Source organism: Pipistrellus hanaki (assembly GCF_964339955.1).
Source record: "Pipistrellus hanaki genome assembly, chromosome: 20".
NCBI lineage: Eukaryota > Metazoa > Chordata > Mammalia > Chiroptera > Vespertilionidae > Pipistrellus > Pipistrellus hanaki.
Window position 1 is genome coordinate 653,356 of NC_140522.1, and position 24,621 is coordinate 677,976.

General features: G+C 65.7%; 1 protein-coding gene across 2 annotated transcripts; it reads right to left on the reverse strand.

The window, feature by feature from the left end:
- Window positions 1-1,812: 1,812 nt before the first annotated feature.
- CAMSAP2 (calmodulin regulated spectrin associated protein family member 2) lies at window positions 1,813-24,329 on the reverse strand. Of its 2 annotated transcripts, XM_084868547.1 has the most exons (18): window positions 23,671-24,329; window positions 15,935-16,194; window positions 15,447-15,608; window positions 14,711-14,794; window positions 12,757-12,789; window positions 10,401-10,539; window positions 9,924-10,063; window positions 9,445-9,538; window positions 8,609-8,675; window positions 8,108-8,175; window positions 7,870-7,939; window positions 5,367-7,380; window positions 4,552-4,688; window positions 4,230-4,450; window positions 3,911-3,983; window positions 3,243-3,358; window positions 2,621-2,739; window positions 1,813-2,374 (listed from the first exon to the last, which is right to left on the reverse strand). In XM_084868547.1, the coding sequence occupies exons 1-18, from the start codon at window positions 23,810-23,812 to the stop codon at window positions 2,069-2,071; spliced, it is 4,245 nt and encodes a 1,414-aa protein (XP_084724673.1). In that variant the 5' UTR covers window positions 23,813-24,329; the 3' UTR covers window positions 1,813-2,068. The 2 variants fall into 2 exon arrangements, with proteins under 2 accessions (XP_084724673.1, XP_084724674.1); XM_084868548.1 differs by lacking the exon at window positions 12,757-12,789.
- Window positions 24,330-24,621: the final 292 nt, after the last annotated feature.

Sequence of the window (24,621 nt, forward strand, 5' to 3'; positions counted from 1 at the left end):
AGGAAGCCCCAGGCAGGGCCGGCCTGGCTCCCGGGGACCAGAGGACACGGTGCCCATCACCCTGCCCCAGGCCACGAGGGCGGGAGGCGCTGGAGCGGTGCACGTGTTTGGCAAACAGCTGAGGCACCGCCGCGGGCGCCCGGCTCGGTGCGTGTCGGCCGGCCGGTCGCCCGGAACCCCCGGCTGCCGGGTCCGTGATCTGCCTCTGACTCTGATTCAGACGTGGTTTTCAGAAACGGCTGCTCCGTGAGATAAAAAACCCACAGACGGTGAGACGCCGCCCACGGCCGCCAGCTTAGGAAGCGGATGCCGCCCTGAGGGGGCGGACTGCTGCGGCGACATCACACGGGTTAGAGGCGGCGGCGGCGGCGTGAGATCACGTCTGCAGAGTGAGATCCAGTTTAAGAGGCCAAAGGCAGCCCTGGCCGGCGGGGCTCAGTGGACGGAGCGTCGGCCTGCAGACCAAAGGGTCCCGGGTTCAATTCCCGGTCAGGGCACATGCCCAGGCCCTGGGTTTGATCCCAGTGTGGGGTCTGCAGGAGGCAGCCGATCGATCCAGGATTCTCTCATGTTGATGTTTCTCCCTCTCCTTTCCTCTCTGAAATCAATAAAAATACTTTTAAAAAAAGGCCAACTGTAGTTATGTAAAATGCTCACTAATTCTCTTCCTGGTGACTGTTTACCACATTTCAATTCGGTTTATTTAACCTAAACGCCATTTGATAGCCGCGTCCCCCTAGCGTGATACACCGAACGGTCACGTGTGTGTTTCCCCGCTTTAATGCGCACGTTACACACGGCGTGTATCCACTTACAACACGGGAGCCACGCGGCCCCTCTCACATGCAGACAGCAGGTCAGGCGCAGTTTGAGCTACACACACATCTTGCACAGATACTGGGGGGGAAACCTGTGAACTCTTTACAGCTGTAACAAATATACATAAATATGAGGACATAAATTACAGTACGGAATCGACAGCATCGAGGACGTTGGTGACAGACTCGGGGCGGCCCCGGCCCACATCCAGCCGACTCTCTTCTCTGCGTGCGGGAGTCTCAGGAGATGCCAGTGACATAACGACGCAGCGAGTCTCCATCCTCCTGACATGCCCAAGCTCCCCATGGCCCACGGCCACTGCACCAACACGCCCAGGCCACATGACTGCCCGGGCCACGTGACCGCCCGGGCCACGTGACTGCCCAGGCCACGTGACCGCCCGGGCCACGTGACTGCCCAGGCCACGTGACCGCCCAGGCCACGTGACCGTCTGCATCTTCCTGAGACGAGGCTGCCCGGGGACACCCACGCCCATGGCAGGTGTGCGCTCGCTGAGCCGCCCGCTCGGGTGGGATAAAGAAAAGCGAACGTGAGGAACGCAGGGAAGCTGCTTTAAATGAAAGTGTAGCCCTTGAACAAGTGTAAGTTCTAACGGAGTCTGGACGTCAGTTATAAATAAAAGGAGGAAAAGAGCCGGCCCAGGCCCGACCCCGGGCGGAGAGCAGACAACACTGATTACACCGGTGCGTTCTCGAGCCCCTTCCGGCGGCTGAGCGGACCACACGGCCCTCCCCCCGGAGCCGAGAAGCGTTAATACTATGAGGGATGGACAGACGGTAACGCTCAGAGCCGTTCCGGCGTCTGACACCAGGAAACACGAGGGCCGTCAGCCGGACACGCGCTCCCCGAGGCTCAGGAAGGCGTGGGGCGGCCACGTCCGTCCCCCGTGATCTCCCGGGAAACGAACACGAGGGGCCTCGGCATGAACCCACGGGGAAAAGTATCAAAATAAACCCTCTGAGGACAAGCGCGTAATGGAAAGTGTTTAAAAAAGCAACAGATAACCCCGTTCCGGACCGCCGTCCCCGCCTGCAGTCCAGCGTGTGGGAGGCGGTGCCCGGGCCCCGCCCCCGCCGGTGCGGCCACGCCCTGCAGGCACCGCCGGGGAGGAGACCCGCCCCCGCCCGGTGAGCGCCAGCCCGGCGGCACTGTGCCCGGCGGCGAGCAGTCCCCTGGCGCCCGGGAGGCCCGGCGGGCGGCGGCGGCGGCCATGAACGTCCGGGCCCGCCTACGCCTTGGCGGGCAGCAGCTTCTTGGGCGTGACAGGCCGCTTGCTCTGCCACAGGTGGCTGTGGATGGTGATGGCGTCCACGCTGGCCGACAGCGTCTTGGCGGGGATGTGGCTGAACTGCTTGCGGTCCGAGTTGTACTTGTAGAGGCCCTCGATCATCTTCTTGCTGATGGCCTTGGGCCCGATGCCCGTCAGCTTGGCGATGTCCTCCGTGTCCGGGCAGTACGTGTACAGGGACCGGAACTGGCAGCCCGAGTCCCGGAACAGGATCAGGAAGTTGTTCGCGTCCGACTTCTCCATCTCCTGCAGGACGGGCCACAGGGCGCACTGAGCGCTGAGCCCCACACACGGTGCACAGACCCTCAGAGCCAGGGCCGCGGGAAAGGAAGCCACGGGACCTGCGCCCACCAGCGCGACCCCCGACCCTCCCCGCCGTGCGGAGCCCACTGTGTCCCTCGGGGCACGCCGCCACGGCCACGCGCAGCCACGGCCTCCGTGGGGAGGTCGGAGCCAGGAGGCCGGCCCTCCCGCCCGCCCCCGGCCGCTCACCTCGAGGATGCGCTTCTTCTGGCCCTCGTTCACCTTGCCCGCCAGGCAGCAGTGCGCCAACGCGTTCTGGATGATGTGCTTGTTGGACTTGGCGCTGGGCTCCTTGTAGAGCTTTGGTCCTGCGGGCGGATGGACGGTGACAGATGGCATCCCCGAGCCAGAGGGCAGCACGTCCCACCACACCCCCGACCACGGCCACGGGCACCACGGGCACCACGGCCACGGGCACCCGGCCTGGAACCCGGGCCCACACACACACACACACGGGCGGCGACCCCTCTAACACCACTGCAGTCCCCCCTGGACGGGGCCGATGCCCACCCCGGGCCTTCCCCTCACCTGCCAGCGGCCACACCCCTCCCCGCACCCGGGAAGCCCGGTCCCAGCGGCGCCTGCTGGCCGGGGACAATGGACACGGGGGCCGGGGGCCCCGGGGCTGGGGGCCGATGGACACGGGGGCCGGGGGCCCCGGGGCCGGGGGCCGATGGACACGGGGCAGGGTGCCCCGGGGCTGGGCTGATGTCTCTCGGCCTTCAGATCCACCGAAGCCGCCCGGTCCCAGGGCAGCGTCTCTGGCCCCGGACAGCCAGACAAGGCCGGAGAGCAGGCCCGAGGCGCCCACCTGTGTACTCGGTCCCCGAGGCCACGGAGGACGTGGTGGACGCATTCTCCCAGTCCTTCTCCCCGTTGCGGCTGCCGCAGCGGCTCGGCGACAGGAAGCCCTCCACCGACTCCGACCTGAAAGCAGCCGCGCGGCCACGTCTCAGACGCCGGGGGCGTGGGCGGGGCGGGGGCTCCAGCCACAGCGCCCGGCGGTGAGCCCGAGCGGGGCTGCCCCCTCGCGCCTCCCACGGCCGGGGCACCGCGGTGGGCGCTCACGGCTCCACGTGGAAACGCCACCAACACGACCGACGGCGGCCGGAGGAACCGGCACAGGCGTGCGGCCCCGGGTTCGGGACACGGTGACGGGGCGAGGGCAGCGGCCCGGGGCCAACGGGGGGAAAGAAGAGGCGCTTTATATTCGGCAGAAAACAGCTGGAGCCGGCGCCCTTTCCGGTCCTCAGCCCGTGGCTTTGCCACGACCCCGCCTGCTGCCGGGTCTGTGGTTCGTGGAAGTGACTCATCAGCGCACTAGGAAGGCGGACAGACCCCCGTGCACACGTCCTAACCGCTCTGTTCCAGCCGGCTCAGCCTGTGCGAGCTGGCGGCTGTGACCTCACCCTGGAAGACGGAAGCCCTCCCCCCCCTCGGACAGCGGACAGATGGACGGACGGACAGAAGGGCGGATACCTGGGCGTCCTCTTGCCGGAGTGCACGCTCTCGCTGTCGCCCGTGTTCAGTGACGCCAGGGAGAGGCTGGAGACTGAAAGACACGCTAACGTCACGCCCTGAGGGAGCAGCCCTTAGGACTCGCATGCACACACGTGTACACGGGACCCACCTGCATGTGTACACACACCCACACAACAGCCACACGAGCACCTGAGCCACCCAGCTCCCCCCGGCTCCCCAGACGGGAGGTGTGTGGACAGTCTCCAGTGGAGCTCCGTGCAGTCACGTGACCGTGCACAGTCACGTGACCGTGCCCACAGACCTCGCCGCGCGTTACCTGGCGGGCCCTGGGTGGGCGTCTTGGGGGGCTCCGCGTGGTCCCTGTGCATGGACTTGGGGCGCTGCTTCTTGGGCTTGGGGGGGGCGGGGCGGGGCCGCAGCACCGTGTCCATGTCCTCCATGAGCTTCAGCTGCTTGCGCCGCAGGTACTCCTGGCGGATGAACTCCCGGCGCGCCCGCTCGTCCTCCTTCCGCTGCCGCTCCTCCTCCGTCTTCCGCCTGCAAACCAGCAGCTCTAACCACTGACCCACCTGCCCCCCCCTCACGGCCACGCCCTCCCCCGTCCCTCCTCCCCGGTCCCTCCTCCCCCGCCCCCTCACCGCGTCTCCTCCTTGCGGTGCTCCAGCTCGGCCTCCAGCTGCTGCCGGCGGAGCTGCGTCTCCTTCTCCCGCCGCAGCCGCTTCTCCAGCAGCGCCGCCCGCTTCAGCGCCATGTCGTCCTCCGCCTTCTGGTCGTCCTGGATGCCATGGAGACGGGGAGGGTCAGGTGCCGACCCCTCCGCCTCCGTCTGACTGAGCCTGAACCCCCCCCCCTCCTCCCAGCCCCACACGGACGGCCCCGAAGGTGAGGGAGGGAGTACTCGGAGGACTCCGTCCACCCGGTGACTGAGGACAGACTCTGGCTCTGAGCCGCGGAGTCAGCTAGAACCGCCCGCCACGGACGGGGAAGGACAGAGGCGTGCCTTCCGGACTGTGTTTAAACGGCACGGAAGGGCTCACACACGTGCCCCGGAGACGGCAGTCGCCCCGCGAGCAGCTCCCGCGGGCACCGCCGGCCGGGGCTCCGCAGGAGCAGGATGCTCCACCCGCGCCACCGGCCAGGCCCACAGCTCCGTGTGAGGGAGAGAGGCAGAGGCGCAAGGCCAGCACCTCCGGATGTGCACCGTGAGTGACCGTGATGAGAACATTCTAGAAACCAGCGGGCCGCGTGTGTGGAGGGCCCCGGGGAGAAGCCGGCTGGGGCTGGGGCTGGAGCTGGTGGGCAGAGCCGCTCCGGCTACCCTCTCTCTCCGCCCGTCTCCCCTCGCCCCTCTCCCCCGCCGGGCACAGCCGCCCCGGCCCCCTCTCCCCTCTCCCCCGCCGGGCACAGCTGCCCCGGCCCCCTCTCCCCTCGCCCCCGCCGGGCGGGCAGACACCTTGAAGAAGAAGCCGCAGCACACTTTCTGCTCCTCGTCCGGCGGCTCCCGGTCGCTCTCGCCGTCCTCCCTCTCGGCGGGCACGTCCGCCTTCTCCGGGGCCGTCAGGTCCGAGAGCGACACCTCGATGAGGCTGGCGCCCTTGGGGGCGGCGGGCGGGCCGGCGGGCCGGGGGGCGTCGGCGCCGGGCGTCAGGCACACGGTCTCGGTCACGGGCTGGGCCAGCACCTCGGCCACGCTGGCCGGCACGGGCTCCCCCGGGGGCCGCGCGGGCGGCTCGGGGGCCTCCGGGGGGCCGGGCCCGGGCTCGCCGTCGCCGAAGCACACGAAGGAGCGCGTCTGGATGGGCACCTGGCTGGGCGAGAAGCGCCGCAGCCGCGGGAGGCTGTCCACGGAGCGCGGCGGCGTCAGCGTGCGCGTCAGCGGCGCGATCTTGAGCTCGCTGGGCCGCGGCGCCCGCGGGGTCCGCACCGAGAAGGACGCGCTCTTGCGGGGCAGGGGCAGCGGGGCCGCGTGCGCGGGCCGCGGGGTTTCGGGGGCCGGGCCGGGCCGGGCGGGCCGGGGGTCCCGGGCGGGCCGGGGGGGCGCGGGCTGGGGCGGGGACACCACCCAGGCCTGGCGGTCCCGCATGCGCATGAGCGCCTCCTGCTGCTGCGCCAGGCGCTGCATCTCCTGCTGCAGGAAGCCCAGCGAGGCGTTGAGCTTCTCGATGGAGCGCGTGTACTCCAGCACCTCGCCCTCCGCCGGCTCCTCGCCGGGGTCCCCGGGCGCCGTGGGCGAGGGGGGCCAGGGGCCGGCCGCGCCCTCCGCGCCCTCCTTGATGTCCGCCAGGCCCGGGCCGCGCTGCCCGCCGGCCCCGGGCTCCGGCTCGCGGAACGCCTGCTCGTCCTCCGCGCCGGCCGCCTCCTCGCGCAGCGGCGCGCCGTCCGCCCGCCGCTTCACCACCGACAGGAAGGCCGTGCGGCCCATGCGCTGCCGCTGCCGCGTGAAGGCGGCCTCCACCTTGCGCTTCTGCGCCTCGATGGCGCGGCGCTTCTCCTCCAGCCGCATGCGCAGCTGCAGCACCTCCGAGGCCAGCAGCTGCGCGCTGTCCCGGCCCGGCGGCCCCGCGTCCTCCGGGCCCGGCGCCCAGCCCACCACGTGCGGGATGTTGAGCTCCGAGCCCTCGGGCGTGGTCTTCTGCGAGCTGCTGCCGCTGCTGCGGCCGTCCGTGTGGCTGAGCTTCCGGAACTTCTGCTCGGCGAAGCTGGTCATGCGGACGCCGGAGCTGGAGGAGGCGCTGCTGCCGGGCTGGGAGCGGGCGCTCACGGAGCTGGGGCAGGGGCTGGGCGCCTCGCGCGGCAGCTTGGGCGCGTCCTCGGTGTCCGAGTCCAGGCTGACGGTGTAGTCCCGCAGCGAGGAGTCCTCGTCCACGGTGCCCGGCAGGTCCTCGGACGGCACGTGGATCCCGGTGTCCACCTCCGTGTCGTCGGTGCCGGGGCTCGGGGCGCCGGCGGGGCTGGCCAGGGGGTCGGGGCTGGGCGGGCGCAGCTGCAGGCCGGCGGGCGGGGGGCTCGGGTCCTGGCTGTGCAGGAAGAAGCCGTTGGCGACGTGGCCGGGCGGGGCCGCCGGGGGGCGCTGCTCGGTGTCGTGGATGATCTGCAGCGCCTCCTCGATGCTCGGCGTCTCGCCGGGGCCGCCCGGCTCGCCCGGGAGCAGGCGGGGCTGCAGCGCCCCGTTGGGGAGCCGGGGGCGGGAGTTCTCGCGGGGGCCGAGCTTGGGCGGGGGGTGGGGCACGTAGGTGGGGAAGCCCCCGCCGGGGTCGCCCAGCTCCTCCGCGATGCCCCCGGCCTCGCCCTCCCCGTTGACGGGCTGGAAGGTCAGGCTCTTCCTCGTGGTCCTGGCCGCCCGGCCGTGGCTCAGGGACAGCCCCTCGTTGCTGACGGAGCGGGGGATGCCCCGGCTGGGGGCGCTCCTCGGCGCCGCGTTCTCTTTGTCGAAGGAAATGTCAAACGAGACGCCGTGCACGGACGACCTGGACGAAAAAATCCAAAGAGAAGACCCTTCAGTGATCCCGGGAGAGAAATGGCTTTTACGATCACAGTCTTCTTCCCGGCACCTCTGAGGCCGCGCCGGGCGCCCGGCGGGACCCGAACCCAGGACGCTCCAGCCCCTCCTGTCAGCGGCAGAGTGTGCGGGTGCCCCTCCGCGCCCTCCCGCGCAGTGTGTGACGTCATGGAGACTGGGAACCCCGAGGACACAGGACACGTGAGCACAGAGGAACTTCCCCCCCCCCCACCCGGATACGTTCCAGCCGCAGCTGGCGGGATCCATGGGGTCTCCTCCTCAAGGTCAGGTGAGGACATGACCTGCCCCACGCAGCCGCGGCCGGTCCCCGCCCACACCGCCCCCTTCCCGTGAGGGGCTCGGGGAAGGCGCACTGCGGTGTGACCAACGGCAGACGGGACGGACAGACGGAGCGGTGCTTCCCGGTCAGTGACCGACCGACGGAATTCCCGCTTACCTCTTCTCCTTCGGCCACGTCCCTATGAAGCCGTCGACGTAAGACATGGACGAAGACCTCCGGATGCCTCCTTCACGTGGAGAAAAAAAAAGTTATTGCGATCACATAAAAAAGTGTAAACTACAGCGATTTAACAGAATCCACACCCCTGGGTGTGCGTGTCCGTTCACATTCCCTCTCGGGCGTCTCGCAGTGAACCTGCTGACACGTCATTCCCTCGGCCTTTCCGATCGATTACCTGAGGCTGCAGGAGGCTGGGGGCGCGCGTGTCTGGAAGACAAGCGATGAGGGAACACATCTCCAGCGCTGCAATGCAAACCGAGACACCGTTACAATGTTGCAGCCGCTGTTACAACGTCACAGCCGCTGTTACAATGTTGCTGTGTGCTTCCCGCTCTGCTCTGCGTGGAGACTGTACACAGAACGGCTCAGACCAGACAAGCGTGAAGGGGACCATAGCCAGGCGTACGGTGGTACGTTAATCGGTGACAGGTGACCACCGGAATCAGGGGGTGACCACACTTAGGTAAGGCATGCAAATGCTGCATCCCTGTACACCCGAGACCACCATGACAACAGGAGACTGTATCCCAGCCAAACTGAAACACATTACGCCGGCTTTTAAGGCGAGCACACGAAGACCTATTCAGTTCAAAGTCCCCCGGGAAGGCTGAGGCTCGCGGCCTCGTGACTGAGCCTGGCTCCGGGGTGAGTGGCCGGCGGGAGGGGAGGGGCCTACCTCGCGGGGCCCGGGGAGCTGTCCGCGGTGCTGGCTCGGGCGTCCGGGGCGGGCGCTGCAGGCTCAGCTGCGACAGAGACGAAAACCCTCAGCGTTACACACACGGGCAGCGCGTTTCCAACACCATCTCAGGAATTCCAGGCCACAGATCACTTTAACCTCAGCTTCCCTTACCACTCACAGGGGAATCCCAGTCTATGTAAAGCTAACTTCTTTTTAAAAAAAAATCTTTACTGATTTCAGGGGGAGAGACAGGAGCAGTAACGATGAATCATGGATGGGCTGCCCCTGCACGCCCCCTCCTGGGGGTCCAGCCCACCGCCTGCGCATGTGCCCTATGGATCGAACCCCGACCTCCTAGTTCAGTCAAGGCTGAGCCACTGAGCCACACTGGCCGGGCCTTTATTTCTGATGGCTGTTAGCATGCGCAGTCACCAGATCATGGTACTGCGGTAACCACACACACACACACACACACACACACACCTTCCTATGGTCTAAGGACAGGTTCAAACGGCACATGGAAGCCAAGAAGCGTAAGGAGTGGGTTCTGGGTAACCATGTTGAAAACAGAATCTCAGCGGGGACGAGAGCAGGGCTGGGTGCACGATGCAGAGAGAACGCGGCCGGCAGTGGGAGCTAAAAGCCCACATCCACAGCCGGCGTCAGCCCCGCCTGGAGCACCTTTCATAACCACACACGCGGGTGAATCCAGGTCACCGCCGAGCCTGAGCGGACAGGGCTTCCCCTGCCAGAGGGGCTGCGGGCCATCCCCGGGGGGAGGGAACGGGGCGCGGGGGCGCACACACACACACACATCACACACACACACACACCTCCTTGCGCACGCAGGGTGCGGGGCTGCACGAAGGACGGCTTCACCACCTCGAACCACCAGAAGAGCTCCGCCATGAACACCAGGTAGTTGCTCTGGAGGGAGGAGGGAGACGGTGAAGTGCGGCTGCTCAGGGGGCTCTGCTCGCTGGGGAGGTGGTACCGTGCGTGGCCACCAGAGGTCAGCAGAGGGAGGGAGGGAGGGACAACGGTCCCAGCCTACAGCTCACAAAGGACGTTTCTCTCTGAACTCGGCGCGGTCAGCAGAGTGACCTGCACCCACCGCATTTCACCCCCAGCTCCTCTCTCCGGCTCTGACGATATTCACGCAGCTGCATACGGCGCTCTCTCCCTCTCCCTCCCTCCCTCCCTCTCTCTCTCTCTCTCTCTCTCTCTCTCTCTCACGTGCGGCTGTTTCAGAAGGCCCTGGCTGACGGCTCCCGGAGCGGGGTTCCGGGGGAGGGAGAGGGGGCGGACGCACCTTGATGGACGCGGCGGCGTAGAGCATGTCCTCCAGCGAGAAGTGGCAGCACTGGGTCAGGTGCTCCTGGCAGAACTCCTGGACCAGCTGCAGGTTGTACAGGCTGTCAGCCAAAGACATGGTTTCTTTCAAACAAATATCTTCAAACGGGAAGAGAGCGAGGTGAGCACTTGGGGTGGATTGGAAAACACACGTTTCAGACCCCACTTCGCGACTCCGGGCGCGCACGCACACGCACACATGCATGCACCTGGCGTCTGCTTAACACGCACGCGCGCACACTCACTCAACACAGAGCAAGCACGCCTCCCGCCGCCCCTCGGTCACAGCGCTCACCGGCGCTGGCTGGAAGCTGTGCCAGCAGTGACCACCGCCCGCGTCCCCATGTGCCCACCTCCGTGCGCACGCACGCAAACACACACACACACACACCCATGCACACACGCACACGCCCACGCCCCCGGCGCCCGCGCTCACCCTCCAGCCGCACCACGCCGGGGCAGTAGAAGTGGAGGAGGGCGGCCAGCGCGCAGCCGTCCGCCCCGTCCTTGAGCAGGTTCTCCACCAGCGGGATGCAGGGCAGCTGCCGCAGCGTCTGCTCCTTCCGGTACCGCGCCTGCGGGAGCGGGGGAGCGCTCAGACGGCCACACGGGGATGCGGTGCCGTGGTCTGACACAACCCAACGCCGAGCACAGAGAATGGCCTGGTCACCAGCACCCTCTCTCCTCAGCACCGGCGCCTGCCACGTCACTCACACACAGACACACACAGACACACACAGACACACACACAGAGACACATACACACAGACATAGACACACACAGAGACAGACAAACACACACACAGACATACACACACACACACACAGAGACACACACACACAGAGACACATACACACAGACATAGACACACACAGAGACAGACAAACACACACACAGACACACACACACACAGACACACAGACACACCGCACACACACACAGACACACCGCACACAGAGACACATACACACAGACATAGACACACACAGAGACAGACAAACACACACACAGACACACACACACACACAGACATACACACACACACACAGAGACACACACACACAGAGACACACAGACACACCGCACACACACACAGACACACCGCACAGAGACACATACACACAGACATAGACACACACAGAGACAGACAAACACACACACAGACATACACACACACACACACACAGAGACACACACACACACAGAGACACATACACACAGACATAGACACACACAGAGACAGACAAACACACACACAGACACACACACACACAGACACACAGACACACCGCACACACACACAGACACACCGCACACAGAGACACATACACACAGACATAGACACACACAGAGACAGACAAACACACACACAGACACACACACACACACAGACATACACACACACACACAGAGACACACACACACAGAGACACACAGACACACCGCACACACACACAGACACACCGCACAGAGACACATACACACAGACATAGACACACACACAGACACACACACACACACAGACATACACACACACACACAGAGACACACACACACAGAGACACACAGACACACCGCACACACACACAGACACACCGCACACAGAGACACATACACACAGACATAGACACACACAGAGACAGACAAACACACACACAGACACACACACACACAGAGAGACACACATACACACCGCACACAGACACACACACACAGAGACACACAGACACACCGCACATACACACAGACACACCGCACACACGCGCTGCGGAAAGCTGCACTGATGACTGATGGACAATCCCTAGGACTCTGCCTCCAGCTGGCAGCAGCCGGTGTGCCCGGCTCACACTGGGGCGGAGGTCCCAGCCGGCAGGGATCATGGCTGCTGCCCTGCTCTCTGCCCAGCACCCTCTGCTCAAGGCGCACACACATACACACATGCATGGATGCACAGATGCATGGACACATGCATGGACACGCTCAAGCTCAGGCACAAGCACACGCACACGCGTGTGGACGTGTGCACGCGCACACAGCCTTGCTGGGCTTCAGCAGTGAATGTCCATGTTTACAACATCCGCCGGAGACGTGGAGGCATGCCAGATACTGTGCGTGGGCCAACACCAGACTCGGCCCTGGGAGACCAGCCTCCGGTCTCACCAGAACGGAAACGGGAAGTCCGAGCTGGTGAGGATCGTTGGCCACTTTCTAGCACAGTGTGCCTACAACTCAGCTGAAGAGAGAATTCTTTCAAAAATGTGACTTTACAATGCAAATTATCCACGCATGCAATTCACATTCACTCCCATGGACGTTTTTAAACTAATGCTTTTGCCCTAACCCGTGTGGCTCAGTGGATCGAGCATTGGCCTGTGGACTGAAGGGTCCCGGGTTCGATTCCGGTCAAGGGCATGGACCTTGGTTGCAGGCACATCCCCAGTGGGGGGGGTGCAGGCGGCAGCTGATGGATGTTTCTCTCTCATCGATGTTTCTCACTCTCTCTCCCTCTCCCTTCCTCTCTGTAAAACATCAATAAAATGTACTGAGAAAAAAAAAAAAAAACACATGCTTTTTAAAAACCTGGTCACTGAGGGTCTGTGGTGACTGACAAGATAAGCAAAGAAGCTTCCATGTCAAATGCCTGCAGCCTCCGGCCCAGCAGTGGCGGGACTCTACCTCCCTGTCCCGTGTCCATGCCTGGCGCCCCTCTGCGTGACTGACGGCTACGTGTGACCGCACGGCAGGACACGGCAAGGCCACGCTACGATCACGGTTCTCAGGGCACACTTACGGGCACCAGCTTCCAAAACCACTTGGAGGGAGACTTCAGAGGAGCAGCGGAGGGGGAGGGAAAGGAAAGTCGTCAGGGTTAGTGTCGGCGAAGCTGCAGACTCCCCCCGCGGGCCCAGTGACGCCCGTAACCTCTCCAAACGCCGGTAACACTCCAGCTCACGCCCACAGTCCGTTTACAAGCAGTGCACCGGACAGAAACACGTCACACCCGCTAAGTTCATACAGACAGCAGCGAGGACAGACCTGCTGAGCTGACAGCGGGATCCTCGTAAATCCAGGAGGGCCGAGCCCGGTTACCAGGGCGGGGTCTAAGGGAAGGTCGCCCAATCCGGGGCCGAGGCCTCAGAGTATTTGGTGGAAATAACGGTGTGAAGAGGGACCCAGGTAAGCAAGGAGTCGCATGTGAGGGTGGCGCACCGTGAGAGCCCGTGTTTGTTTCGTGTGTTCGCACACGTATGTAACACACCCGCGCCGATGAGAACACTGCAGGTTCGACACCAAGTTCCCAGAGAGGGCGCCAAAGAACACGGGTCTGGGGTGTCAGCACCTGCCACTCGCAGCAGGGCTCAGAGGTCACGCGTGTTTGGGAGACGGATGGCAGGCTCTCCAGGGGCCTTTATGTTGGGAAACGGGCCTGTCATTCTGAGGGGCCGGGGGGGGCGGGGGGGAGGGGGGAAACAGGGGGTACGGGGGGACAGCTTCTCCTTCCAACGGCCCTGACGGCAGAGCCCTGTCTCCCAGGCACTCGGCGCTGCCGGAAGAACCGGAGTCAGGACACAGCGGGTGAGGGTTCAGGGGGCGGCGGCTCGCACGGCGGCGGAGACCGGGCAGCATGCGATTGCCTCAGCGGGAGAGGGGGCTGTTCTGAGACTCCGCCGAGTGGAAGCAATTAGAACGGGGGGTGTCCCTCCTCCAGGGCACTCCTCCCCCCGTGCCGGCCCGAGAGCCCTCACCGACCTCTCTCTCTAAAGAGTGGCAATGACACCGAGCAGACTCGTCCCTTTAACGTCCTGGGACACAGACTCTCGATACCGTCAGTCTTATAAACGTGAGGACACCAGCCCGTGGACCCACCCCCTGCTCTGCTGGCTCCAGCAGCACGTCCGCTGCACGCGTCCCCGTGACCCAGTGCCCCACTTTCCGCGGCCCCCTCACACGCTGGCGCGCCGGCCTGATTACACGCCATCACAGGGCGGACGCCCTGACCTGTTTCCATGTTGTTCCATATATGTCACCGAGTGCAGTCCGCACCTGGAGAAGGCCCTCCCAGGGTTCACGCCCACAGTCTCCCCGGTGTTCACGCCCACACCCGCGCAGCCTCCTGGGTGCACACGTGGAAGCTCCCGACAGCCAGCTCCCTGCTTCCACAGGCCCTCGTGTGTGGCGTGGCCGGGCAGGGGGCGGGCTCCTTTCCCGCAGAACCTCTATGGACCCACAGCTGCTAAGTCCGCCTTCCTACACGCCATCACAGGGCGGCCGCCCTGACCTGTTCCCGTGTTGTTTCATGCATTTCACCAAAGTCTAAACCAGGGGTCCTCAAACTTTTTAAAGTGGGGGCCAGATCACGGTCCCTCAGAGAGCTGGAGGGCCGGACTATATGAACTACTAATTCCTACTGTAACACCTCGGCTGCGCTCACTGCCCAAAGAACCTGGCGGGCCGGATCAGACTCCTCTGCGGGCCGCATGTGGCCCGCGGGCCGCAGTTTGAAGACCCCTGGAACCATTCTTTTTTCCAAACGAAGCTCAGAACCTGAGCTGGAGGCGTTGGCAGCCTCCTAAGCACCACCGTCCACTCCCCTCTGCCTGGTGCCTCCACGGAGGCCGCGTTCCCGGCATGGCTTCCGGCACCGGCACCGGCACCAGGAGCCAGTGAGCTTTCCCAGGGCGCCGGCCCGCGTGGGCGCGCCGGGAGCCGCGCGAGGTCCGCTCTGAGCGGAAACGCGCCCGTACCTTCTGAGCGCCGGGGGCCTCCGCGGTGTGGTGCTCCCTCAGCTTCTGCTCCTGCTCCAGGATGTCCCTCAAGTGCTCGTTCACCTGCCGCACAGAGCCCCGGAGGGAAGGCCGTCACGGGAGCGAGGAGAGAGCGCACCCTCCCACGCCCGGGGCCACACTGTGTGCCACAGCGCCCCCTCCAGGGGACACCTCCCTCCCGGCCGGAAGGAGGCGCCTACAGGGGCCGCATCCGCTGCGGGGGCGGGGGGGGGGGGGGGGGGAAGCTCACGGACTCAGAGGCTGCCCAGCACCCCTGCGGGCGGGACAGGCCAGCAGGAGCCTCTCTCCTCTCCCTTCCTCTTTGGGGGGGGGGAAAATTAAAAGAAAGAAAAAGACATTTAAGAAGGGGGTGGGGTGGGGTGGAGAATGCTAACAAGATTGCACAACCTGCGCTCTCTGTGACCTAGAACAGAAGGGTAATGAAGTGTCTGTGCTCGGGCGACACCGGCTGTGAGCGGCAGAGACGGACCCTCACAGCTGGAGGCCGCGGCCGAGGTCCTGCCGGGGCGGGGGCAGGGGCAGACGGGGTGGGGTGGGGAGAGCCCGCGTCTGGCGGCCATCTTCTCCCACAGAGGCAGGGAGCTCGGGGTCCCCTCCCCACCCCTGACACCACACCCCTGGGGACACAGCCGCAGTCCCCGCGGAGGGTGAGCGAGGACCTGCCTTTCCGGCCCCCCTCTCCCCGTGCACCCACCTTGTTCATCCAGTACATGACGGCGTCCTCGATGTCGTAGGGCAGGTCGGCGGCCTGGAGGAGGGGGGCGAACCGCTGGGTGCACGCCATGACCCGCTCCACGCTCACCATCTCCGCCGTGTAGGCCATCATCAGCGTGTCCATCATGGCCAGGTGGGCGCTCTGCAACCGAGCGGGACCGGCTCAGCCGCCTGAGGGTCCGGGGACGTCCCGAAATCCGAGAGCCGTCTCCCGCCCTCCCCTTCCTCCCGGACACCAATAAGAACATGTAAAGGGGGCGGCGGACTGTGCCTTGTCTCCAGGCACCGTCCTGCAGGGCCCCGCCTGCGTGGCCCAGGCCAGCTCTGCAGAAAAGCTCATGCTTAGCAACTGCACGAACACACACGACAGGCAGAGGCTGGCTGGGTCACGCCGGCCCTGCACGGACAGACACGTCCCCCCGCCCCCCGCCCCTGCCCCTGCCCCTGCCCCGTCGGGACGGGGCTCACCATCTGGATGGGCCTCCGCTGCAGGTCCCGCTCGGTCACCAGCCGCTCCTGGTCGGTGACGTAGAGCCCCTTCTGCGCCAGGGCCTGCACCACGGCCTCGTGGCCCACCAGCGGCTTGGCCGCGTCGCTCTTGAGGATGAGGCTGCCCGCGCGGCAGTACAGCTCGGCCGACAGCAGCAGCTGCACCACCGGCGGCTTGATGTGCTCCTGGTCGTACTGGTCCGTGTAGAAGGGCTCCCGCAGCTCCTCGGGCACGTGCTCTGGGGGCGGAGAACACGGGTGCCCGTGTGACCCTGCCATCCCGCCAAGGCTCCCCTGAGAGGACGGCGGCCACTGGCTCCCGAAGGAGCAGACCGGCCGCTCCCGGCGGCGGTGCCGAAGGCGAGCGGGACGGCGGGAGCGCCGTTCGGGCATCCCCCGGAGCCGGCGCTCGGCTCTCACAGGGAGGAGGCCGGGGAGGGCGGGGAAGGGACGGCACACACACCGAGTGGAAATATCCACGCGCAGCTGGGGACCATACGCGACGCCGGAAGCGGGTCAGCAGTAGCTGGAGCGATCTGGGATCTGGGGGCGATCTAAAAATAGCCGCCCACTGAATAATGGAAAGCATGCTCCTCCCGCAGCCACACCAACCAGCGGCCACCGGCTGCCCGCTGCGGGGCAGGGCACACGCTCGCTGGGCACCACAGAGGGACGTGTGCGTGGGGACCCACCTAGCTTAGCACCCAGGACCCGAGGACCCACCTCACCCCGCACCCAGGAGCCGAGGACCCACCTCACCCAGCTCCCAGGAGCCGAGGGACACCTCACCCAGCTCCCAGGAGCCGAGGGACACCTCACCCCGCACCCAGGAGCCGAGGGACACCTCACCCAGCTCCCAGGAGCCGAGGGACACCTCACCCCGCACCCAGGAGCCGAGGGACACCTCACCCCGCACTTAGGAGCCGAGGACCCACCTCACCCCGCACCCAGGAGCCGAGTGTTTCACAAAAACGGCGAAACAGCCCTTTCCACCCCAGAGAAGCCGCCGCGGCAGTGACTGTTCCAGAACAGGTCGCTGTGCACATGTGCACGTTATTTTTATTGACTTCAGAGAGGAAGGGAGAGGGAGAGAAACACCCATGATGAGAATCAGGGATCAGCTGCCCCCTGCACATCCCACACTGGGGATGGAGCCCACACCCCGGGCCTGTGCCCTGACCGGGAATCGAACCCTGACCTCCTGGCTCCTAGGTCGACGCTCCGCCATGGAGCCACGCCGGCCGGGCCCAAGCAGGTCACTTTACAGCCAAGTTTTGTTTTTTTTTTAAATATATATTTTATTGATTTTGTACAGAGAGGAAGGGAGAGAGATAGTTAGAAACATCGATGAGAGAGAGTCATCGATCAGCTGCCTCTTGCACACCCCCTACCGGGGATATGCCCGCAACCAAGGTACATGCCCTTGACCGGAATCGAACCCGGGACCCTTCAGTCCCCAAGCCAACGCTCTATCCGTTGAGCCACACCGGTCCCGGCCCAAGCCTTGAGGAATCACATGCGACTGGGAAAGGTCTCATTTCTACCCACAGGCGGACTCCGTTTTCAGAGCAGTTTGGGCTTGCATCACGTTTTGAAACCCGTGAACCGAAACGCGTGCTGGGAGATAGACAGGCATGGCGATAAGAGGTTTCGCCCGCTCCCCGTGCGGCCCAGATAAGAGGATCCAGGGAGCACCCTCCTGAGCCTGCCAGGGACGCCGACGGGTTTTCTCGTGCCCAGCCCGGCCCAGCCCAGCCGCCAACGGTGCCGTGACCCTCCCGGCTCTGAGTCCGAAACCCGCCAACGGGCACAGCGTGCTGCCCCAGGCGACGGCCGATCTCTGTGAGGCTGGGTGGCTGCCCGCTGCAGCCGAGCGCCTGGAAGGGAAGGTCCCCCGGCCGCTCTCCGCCCCAGCGCAGTGTCCCCTTCAGAGCCACCTCTGCAGCCCGGCTGCTCCTCCCCACCCTTCATGGGGGTTCTTCCCATCACTCAGTGACTGGCACCTCCCTGACCCGGTTTGGGGTCTCCATTCCCTACAGAACAGTCACTGCCTACGCGGCTCAGGTGCTCATGGCGCCTCCGCCCGCCGCGGGGGCCTCCGGACGGCAGCACGTGTCCCTGTCCGTGTCCTGGCCCCGAGGACAAGAACTAGGACCAGGACGGCCTGCACCCCGTGCCCGGGAGTGACTCAGGGCGGTCCTCAGAGCAGAAGCCAGGGGAGAGCTGCTCCCTCCTTCCCATCACATGCCGGGCGGGCGGGCGGGCGGGCAGGCGGGCAGGAGGGCGAGGTGCTGGGCCGGCAGCATTCCTCTGCTCGCAGTCGCCTCTCCGTGACCACACCTCCCGTGACCACACCTCCGGCTGCTCATCTCTTCCATCTCTTCCCCATGGCACAGGAAGCCTCACTCCACCGCGCGCGCACACACACACACACACACGCACGCACACGCAGGGGAGACCGGAATGACCTGTGGGGGCTGGAATGGCAGTGTGGGCATGAGCCGGGGTTCCGATCTCCCTGTGGAGTGAGGAGGCTGCGGGCTGTGTGTGTGCCCACTGGGTCTCCCTCCGTCACCAATGAGCACAGCCTCTAAGCTGCCTCCTGAGACCTGCCCAGGAGGAGCAGCTCCTGGAGGAATGGCCCCTGCAGTTCCCTCCACACCCGCTGCCCTCGGGGCCTCCTTCTCCGCGGCTCCCCCACCCCCAGCGCTGGGAGTGCTCGCTGCCCTGGATCCTGCTGCAGCGCCTTCTGGCCGGGACCTCCTCCCCTCCAGGTGCCCTCGCACTCACACACAATCCACCTGTCATCCCCCTCCTCCTCCTCCTCGGCCGCGCTGCACACCCACTGCAGCCAGCAGCCGCCCGGGCTTCTCGGAGACAAGGTTTCCTCAGACAACGGTGGAGTGCCTTCCACCGCGAAGCTCTCCCCTCTCCCCGCACTGGCCAATGGCATCGCCACTCACCTCCCAGTCTGACTCTCAGAAGCTCAGGGGACCGCGTGCGCCCCAGACCTCCGGTGGCCTCACACTCGCACCCACTGCCTTCAGTTCAAACCCTCCCTGGACCCCAAGTCCGGTCACCAGAACCGGGTCCCTCCCTCCGACCCAACGCCTCGTTCCCACCAGCCTGGTTCCACCCGTGCCGGGAGCTTCTACCCGTGCCGGACAGCCCCCACCCGTGCCGGACAGCCCCCACCCGTGCCGGGCGGCCCCCACCCGTGCCGGACGGCCCCCACCCGTGCCGGACGGCCCCCACCCGTGCCGGACGGCCCTCACCCGTGCCAGACGGCCCCCACCCGTGCCGGACAGCGGTCAAGAGCAGACTCCGCTCCGGAGGGGGTGGTGCTGATGAGCTCCTGCCCTCAGGGCCTCAGCTCCGCCCGTGTAACGGGAATGACTGACAGTTCCCAGCTCCTGACCAGCCTCCTTCCACCCTACCTCCTGGGGTTCAGTGAGAGAAGACAGGGAAGTGCCGGCCACGGGAGGTGTAATTCCTGGTAACTGGGAGCAGCCGGTGGGCATGCTCAGCCGTTGAGCATCAACCTATGAACCAGGAGGTCACGGTTGGATCGCTGATCAGGGCACACGCCTGGGTGGCGGGCTCAGTCTCCAGCAGGGGGCGTGCAGGAGGCAGCTGATTCATGATCCTCATCACTGATGTCTCTCCCTCACCCTTCCCTCCCACGCCAGCCTCTGCTGGGAGCCCTCCTGAGGCCCGCCCTCACCCCCATGAGCACGGGAGCTCCGTGGAGGCGGCTCTGGGCCCAGCACGTGCCGGACAAACACAGAGTGTCCGGTGTGTGTGTGAGAGCAGCGCCCTGATGTGCTGAACCAGACGGCCGGAGGGGACACCACTGGACAGAGGGAAACGATGACGCGGCCGGCATGGGGAAGTGCCTGCCACGGTCTCCAAACCAGACCTCGGTGAGGAAGCTCAGGGCCACCATTTCCTCCGCGGCCGGGGGAGCGACGCTGGGACGGCCTTGTGGGGTGAGGAGGGGCCGGAGGGGGGCGGCGGGCTGTCCATCAGAAGGCACAGGCTGCCTCCTCCTCCGGCCCCTCCCTCCCATCCTGAGAGCACCTGTTTACTGGTGACAACGCATCCAAACAAGCTGACGCCTGACATCAGAGCCGGGTCTGCATTCTTCCACAAAATAAACAACTGGCAGCCGGAGCCTGGAGGAGGACGGGGTTCACAGCTCTGACACAGGACCCGGGCTCAGCGACGCCTCCGCAATGTCTGCTTTCCAGGTAAGACGCTCCCACTCTGTTTATCGTTTTCGGCTCAGACACTTCCTGCTGTGCCCACCATGGATTTCTGCTATCGTTTTACTAGTAGGTGACTTTTCAACGTCTGGTTCTAAAATGGACTGCTCTTGAATATGTGAAAAGTCAGACAGTTTATCATGGGAAAAGACAAAACCCATGCCCGAAGACCCTATACCGATGGCATCATTAAAGAAGGGATTCTAGTCCTGACCGGTATGGCTCAGTGGATAGAGCGTCGGCCTGTGGACTGAAGGGCCCCGGGGTTCGATCCCGGTCAAGGGCATGTACCTTGGTTGCGGGCACATCCCTGGTAGGGGGTGTGCAGGAGGCAGCTGATGGATGTTTCTCTCTCATCGATGTTTCTAGCTCTCTCTCCCTCTCTGTAAAAATCAATAAAATATATTTTTAAAAAGAAGTGATTTTAGTGATCAGAGCAAAGGTGGGCTGATTTTCGAGTGATTAATAGACTATTAGGTGAGACCTCTGAAACATGTAGTCGGTTAGCATTCCTGCCTAAGTGTCTGCAGCAAATGAAGAACACTGACATCAGAAGACAGAAAACGCCCTTTCCCCGTCCACACCGTACACTTTGCTCTGAGAGACCGCGGCTCGGAAACAAACCCTCCGCCAGCACAGCACTGCCGCCGAGGCTCCTCTTTGTCTCCGGTCACGCGGAGGTCTCGGGCTGGGGGTTTCCTGGTCTCTCAGACATTCCGACTGTTGCCAAGGCGAACGTTACCAAGTGCCAACAATACCCATTGAGGCCGCTGACAGGGCGAGAGGGCCGCTCTCTAAGGGGAAGGAGGCTGCTCCCAGGCCGGACGGGCACTCTTCACAGCCGGAGGAGGAGAGAGGAGGGGACAGCCGAGCCGGCAGGCAGCAGGGCTCGCTCCGCGGCAGAGCCGGAGCGCGCGGGCCCACCGCGGCCGGATGTGTCAGCGCCAGCACAGCGCCTCCCGGCCGCTCCCCCGCTAACGGGACAGCCCAGCGGAGGAGGGTGCTGTGGGGAGCACGGAGCCACGTGCTCCGGGCTGGATCCCAGCATGCCCATCCGTCCGCAGCCTGCCAAACCCGGAGCCGGTCAGATCCCGCCCTCCCGCCCCGGGGAGAGAGTGACAGGAGCGGAGGCCGTGCGGCCTCTCTGAGCGCTGCGTGGGGGTGAGGGGGGGAGGGTTCTAGAAAGGGGGACACAGCACCGACATCACCGAGGTGCCAGGAGCCCCGAGTGGGCAGCTCAGAGCACAGCCCGGAGCCCAGGCCGGCCGAGCAGGGCTGCGGCTCACATCCGATTCCTTCACTTCCTTTCTCCCAGAAGCGTGTTCCCTCCGGGTCCCTCCGGGGCCCAGAAGCTAGAGGACGTGCCTGACAGACAGACAGACACACACACACACACAGGAGGCCGGTTCCCGTGAGGAGCCTCGGCCCCCGGGGCCTCTCTGCCCATCGCACCCCTCCTTCCCCTCCTCTGAAGATCCTCCCGGGGGTCCAGCTTCCTGGGCCGCTGACCCCAGCACCGAGACACACGCCCTCTCCTCCCGCGGACGGCAGAGGAGCCGGAGATGAAACCGCACCGGCAGGCTCTGCGCCCTTCCTCGGGTCCCCGACATGTCCAGGCCCAGAGGAACCCGGACGCGGACACCCTCCCCGGACGACCTTCTAAAAAATCACGTCTACGCCTGACGCCCGTTTTTAAAACGTTTGACAGCTTTTCCTCCTTCGGCATCAAAGCCCGAGGATCCAAGTGCAAAGAGAGCCGTCACAGGAATACAAATACAACCACGGGAAACAGGACTGACACGGATTCAGATGATTTCCCGAACACGGAGACGTTAAAGGATTTCCCAGGTTAAAGGAGCCGCCGGGAAAACACGCCGCTGGGCACCGTGGGGCAGCGAGCGCGCGTTAAACCCTGACCCACCTCCTTTCACAATTCTAAAGGGGCATAAGCCACTCCCCACCCCCTGCCGCCCCAAACCATCTTCAAAATATTTAAAAACTGATTTCAGAGGAGAAGGGAGAAGGAGGGGGAGGAAAGAGAGAGAAACATCCGTGATGAGAGAGAATCACGGATCAGCTGCCTCCCGAACACCTCTCACTGGGGATCGAGCCCACAACCCGGGCCTGTGCCCTGACCAGGCCTCGAACCCGGACCTGCTGGTTCCTAGCTGGACCCCTGAGCTCCCTTAACATCCGGAGAAAAATGTGTAACCCTGAGACACTTCCCCAGCAAACACACCACACGCCCTAGAACAGGGGTCTTCAAACTACGGCCCGCGGGCCACATGCAGCCCCCAGGGGAGTCTGATCCGGCCCGCCAGGTTTTTTGGGCAGTGAGCGCAGCCAAGGTGTTACAGTAGGGATTAGTAGTTCATATAGTCCGGCCCTCCAGCTCTCTGAGGGACCGTGATCTGGCCCCCACTTTAAAAAGTTTGAGGACCCCTGCCCTAGAAGGATGAACCGGGCCCGGAACCTTTCAAAACGACCCTAAAAGCCACCGGACGGAACCGCCGGGCCAGAAGGGGCGCGGCCTCCGATTCTCCCAGCAAAACTCCCGTTTTCCCAGCGACCCGGGCTCCCGGCCCAGCCAGAGGCCTTTTCCTGTTGTTCTGCGGCCCATTGGCGGCCACTGCCCGCGCCCTGGAAAGCCCTCTCCTGCTTGAAAAATAAAAACAAAACACATCCCGCCGCGGGGAGCGCTTCTTTCCCTCCGCGAACGATCGGGGCAGAGGAGGAGAGGAACGGGTCTCCCCGTGGGCCAAGACGGACTGGAAGCGGCACCGGGGCTCAGCCGCGGCGCCCCGGGCGCCCGCAACCTCGGCGAGCGACTCCAGGCGCCTCGATCCAAATGTCAAAATCCAGGCGGAGCTACGCCCCCCGCGGCCCGACCACACCGACACCGGCTCAGACTGGCCGGCGGAGCGGGCACGGCTATGGGGGGTCGGGGGATGCATCCATGAAAACCAAAGGTCGGAACCGACTAAATTGCCCTAAAAACAAACCGATCCGCGATCCTCGATCCCCGATCCGCGATCCAATCCAAGGAGCCGGGCGGGACCATCTCCTCCCATCCCCCCCGACCAGGCCAGGGCGCCGGGCTCCGGCCCCGACCCGCCGCGCGTGTCCCTCCGTCCTCCCCTCCCGGACCCGCGGGCCGGAGGGCGGGGAGCGCGGGGCGCGGGGCCGGAGCGCGGGGCTTCCTCCCGGGGGTCAGGGGGACACGGGCCGCCCTCCTAGGGGTCAGGGGGCGCGGGCCGCCCTCCCGGGGGTCAGGGGGGCGCGGGGCGCCCTCCCGGGGGTCAGGGGGCGCGGGGCTCCCTTCCGGGGATCAGGGGGCGCGGGCCGCCCTCCCGGGTGTCAGGGGGCGCGGGGCGCCCTCCCGGGGGTCAGGGGGGCGAGGGTCAGGGGGGCGAGGGTCAGGGGGACGGGGTCAGGGCGGGGGGTCCCTACCTGAGCCGAAGGCCTTGGCCACCAGCCAGGCCAGGTTGCAGGCGACCTTGGCCCGCGGGAAGTCGTAGTGGTCGAAGGGCTTGATGGCGGGGACGATGAACGTCCGCCGCAGCTCGCGCGGGTCCCCCGCGGCGTCGCCCATGGCGGCGGGTGCGGGCGCGGGGCCGGCCTCACATGGCGCGCGGGGCCGGGGCGGCGCGGGGGCCGCGCGCGGGGAGCCCCCGCCTCCCGCCTCCCGCTCCGACCGCCGCCGCCGCGAGCGCGCGTGAGCCGCTCCCCTTTGTCTGCGCCCGGGGCCGGCGGGGCGGCGGCTGCAGGCGGGCCGGGCTCAGCGCCGGCGCCGGGGCCCGGGGCCCGCCATGCGGGGCGCTCCCCCCTCAGGCCGCGGCGCGGGGGCGCGGGCGGGGGCGGCCGGCGGCGCGACGCTCCGGAAACGTCAAAATCTCGGCGGCCGGCCTCCTCCGCGCCCCCCGCCGCCGCCGCGCCCGCCGCCCGCCCGGGAGACGCCGCCGCCGGCTGCGGCTCCCGCCCGGGCCGGTGACGCCCTCAGGGCTTCCCCCTGTCACGCCCGGTGCCTCCGATCGCGGCCGCCGCCGCCGCCGCCACCGCTGCGGTTTTCCGGCTGCGGCGCTGGACCGAGGGAGCAGCCGCGGGCACTGAGCATGCGCCCTCGCGCGGCCCCGCCCCGCAAGGCCCCGCCCACTTCAAACCCCGCCCCCAGCCCGGCTTTCCCTCAGCCGCCAGGCTCCTCGGTCCCCCGGGCGCGGCGCACTGAGCATGCGCCCTCGGGCGACCACGCCCCGGGAAAGCCCCGCCCATGACAGGCCCCGCCCCCTGATCCGCCCCAGCCCGGCTCCCCTTCAGCCGCAAAGGATCCCCGCCCCAGACCCGGCGCACTGAGCATGCGCGGCCTCGCTTTCGCCCCACCCACACCCTGGGCCACGCCCTTGT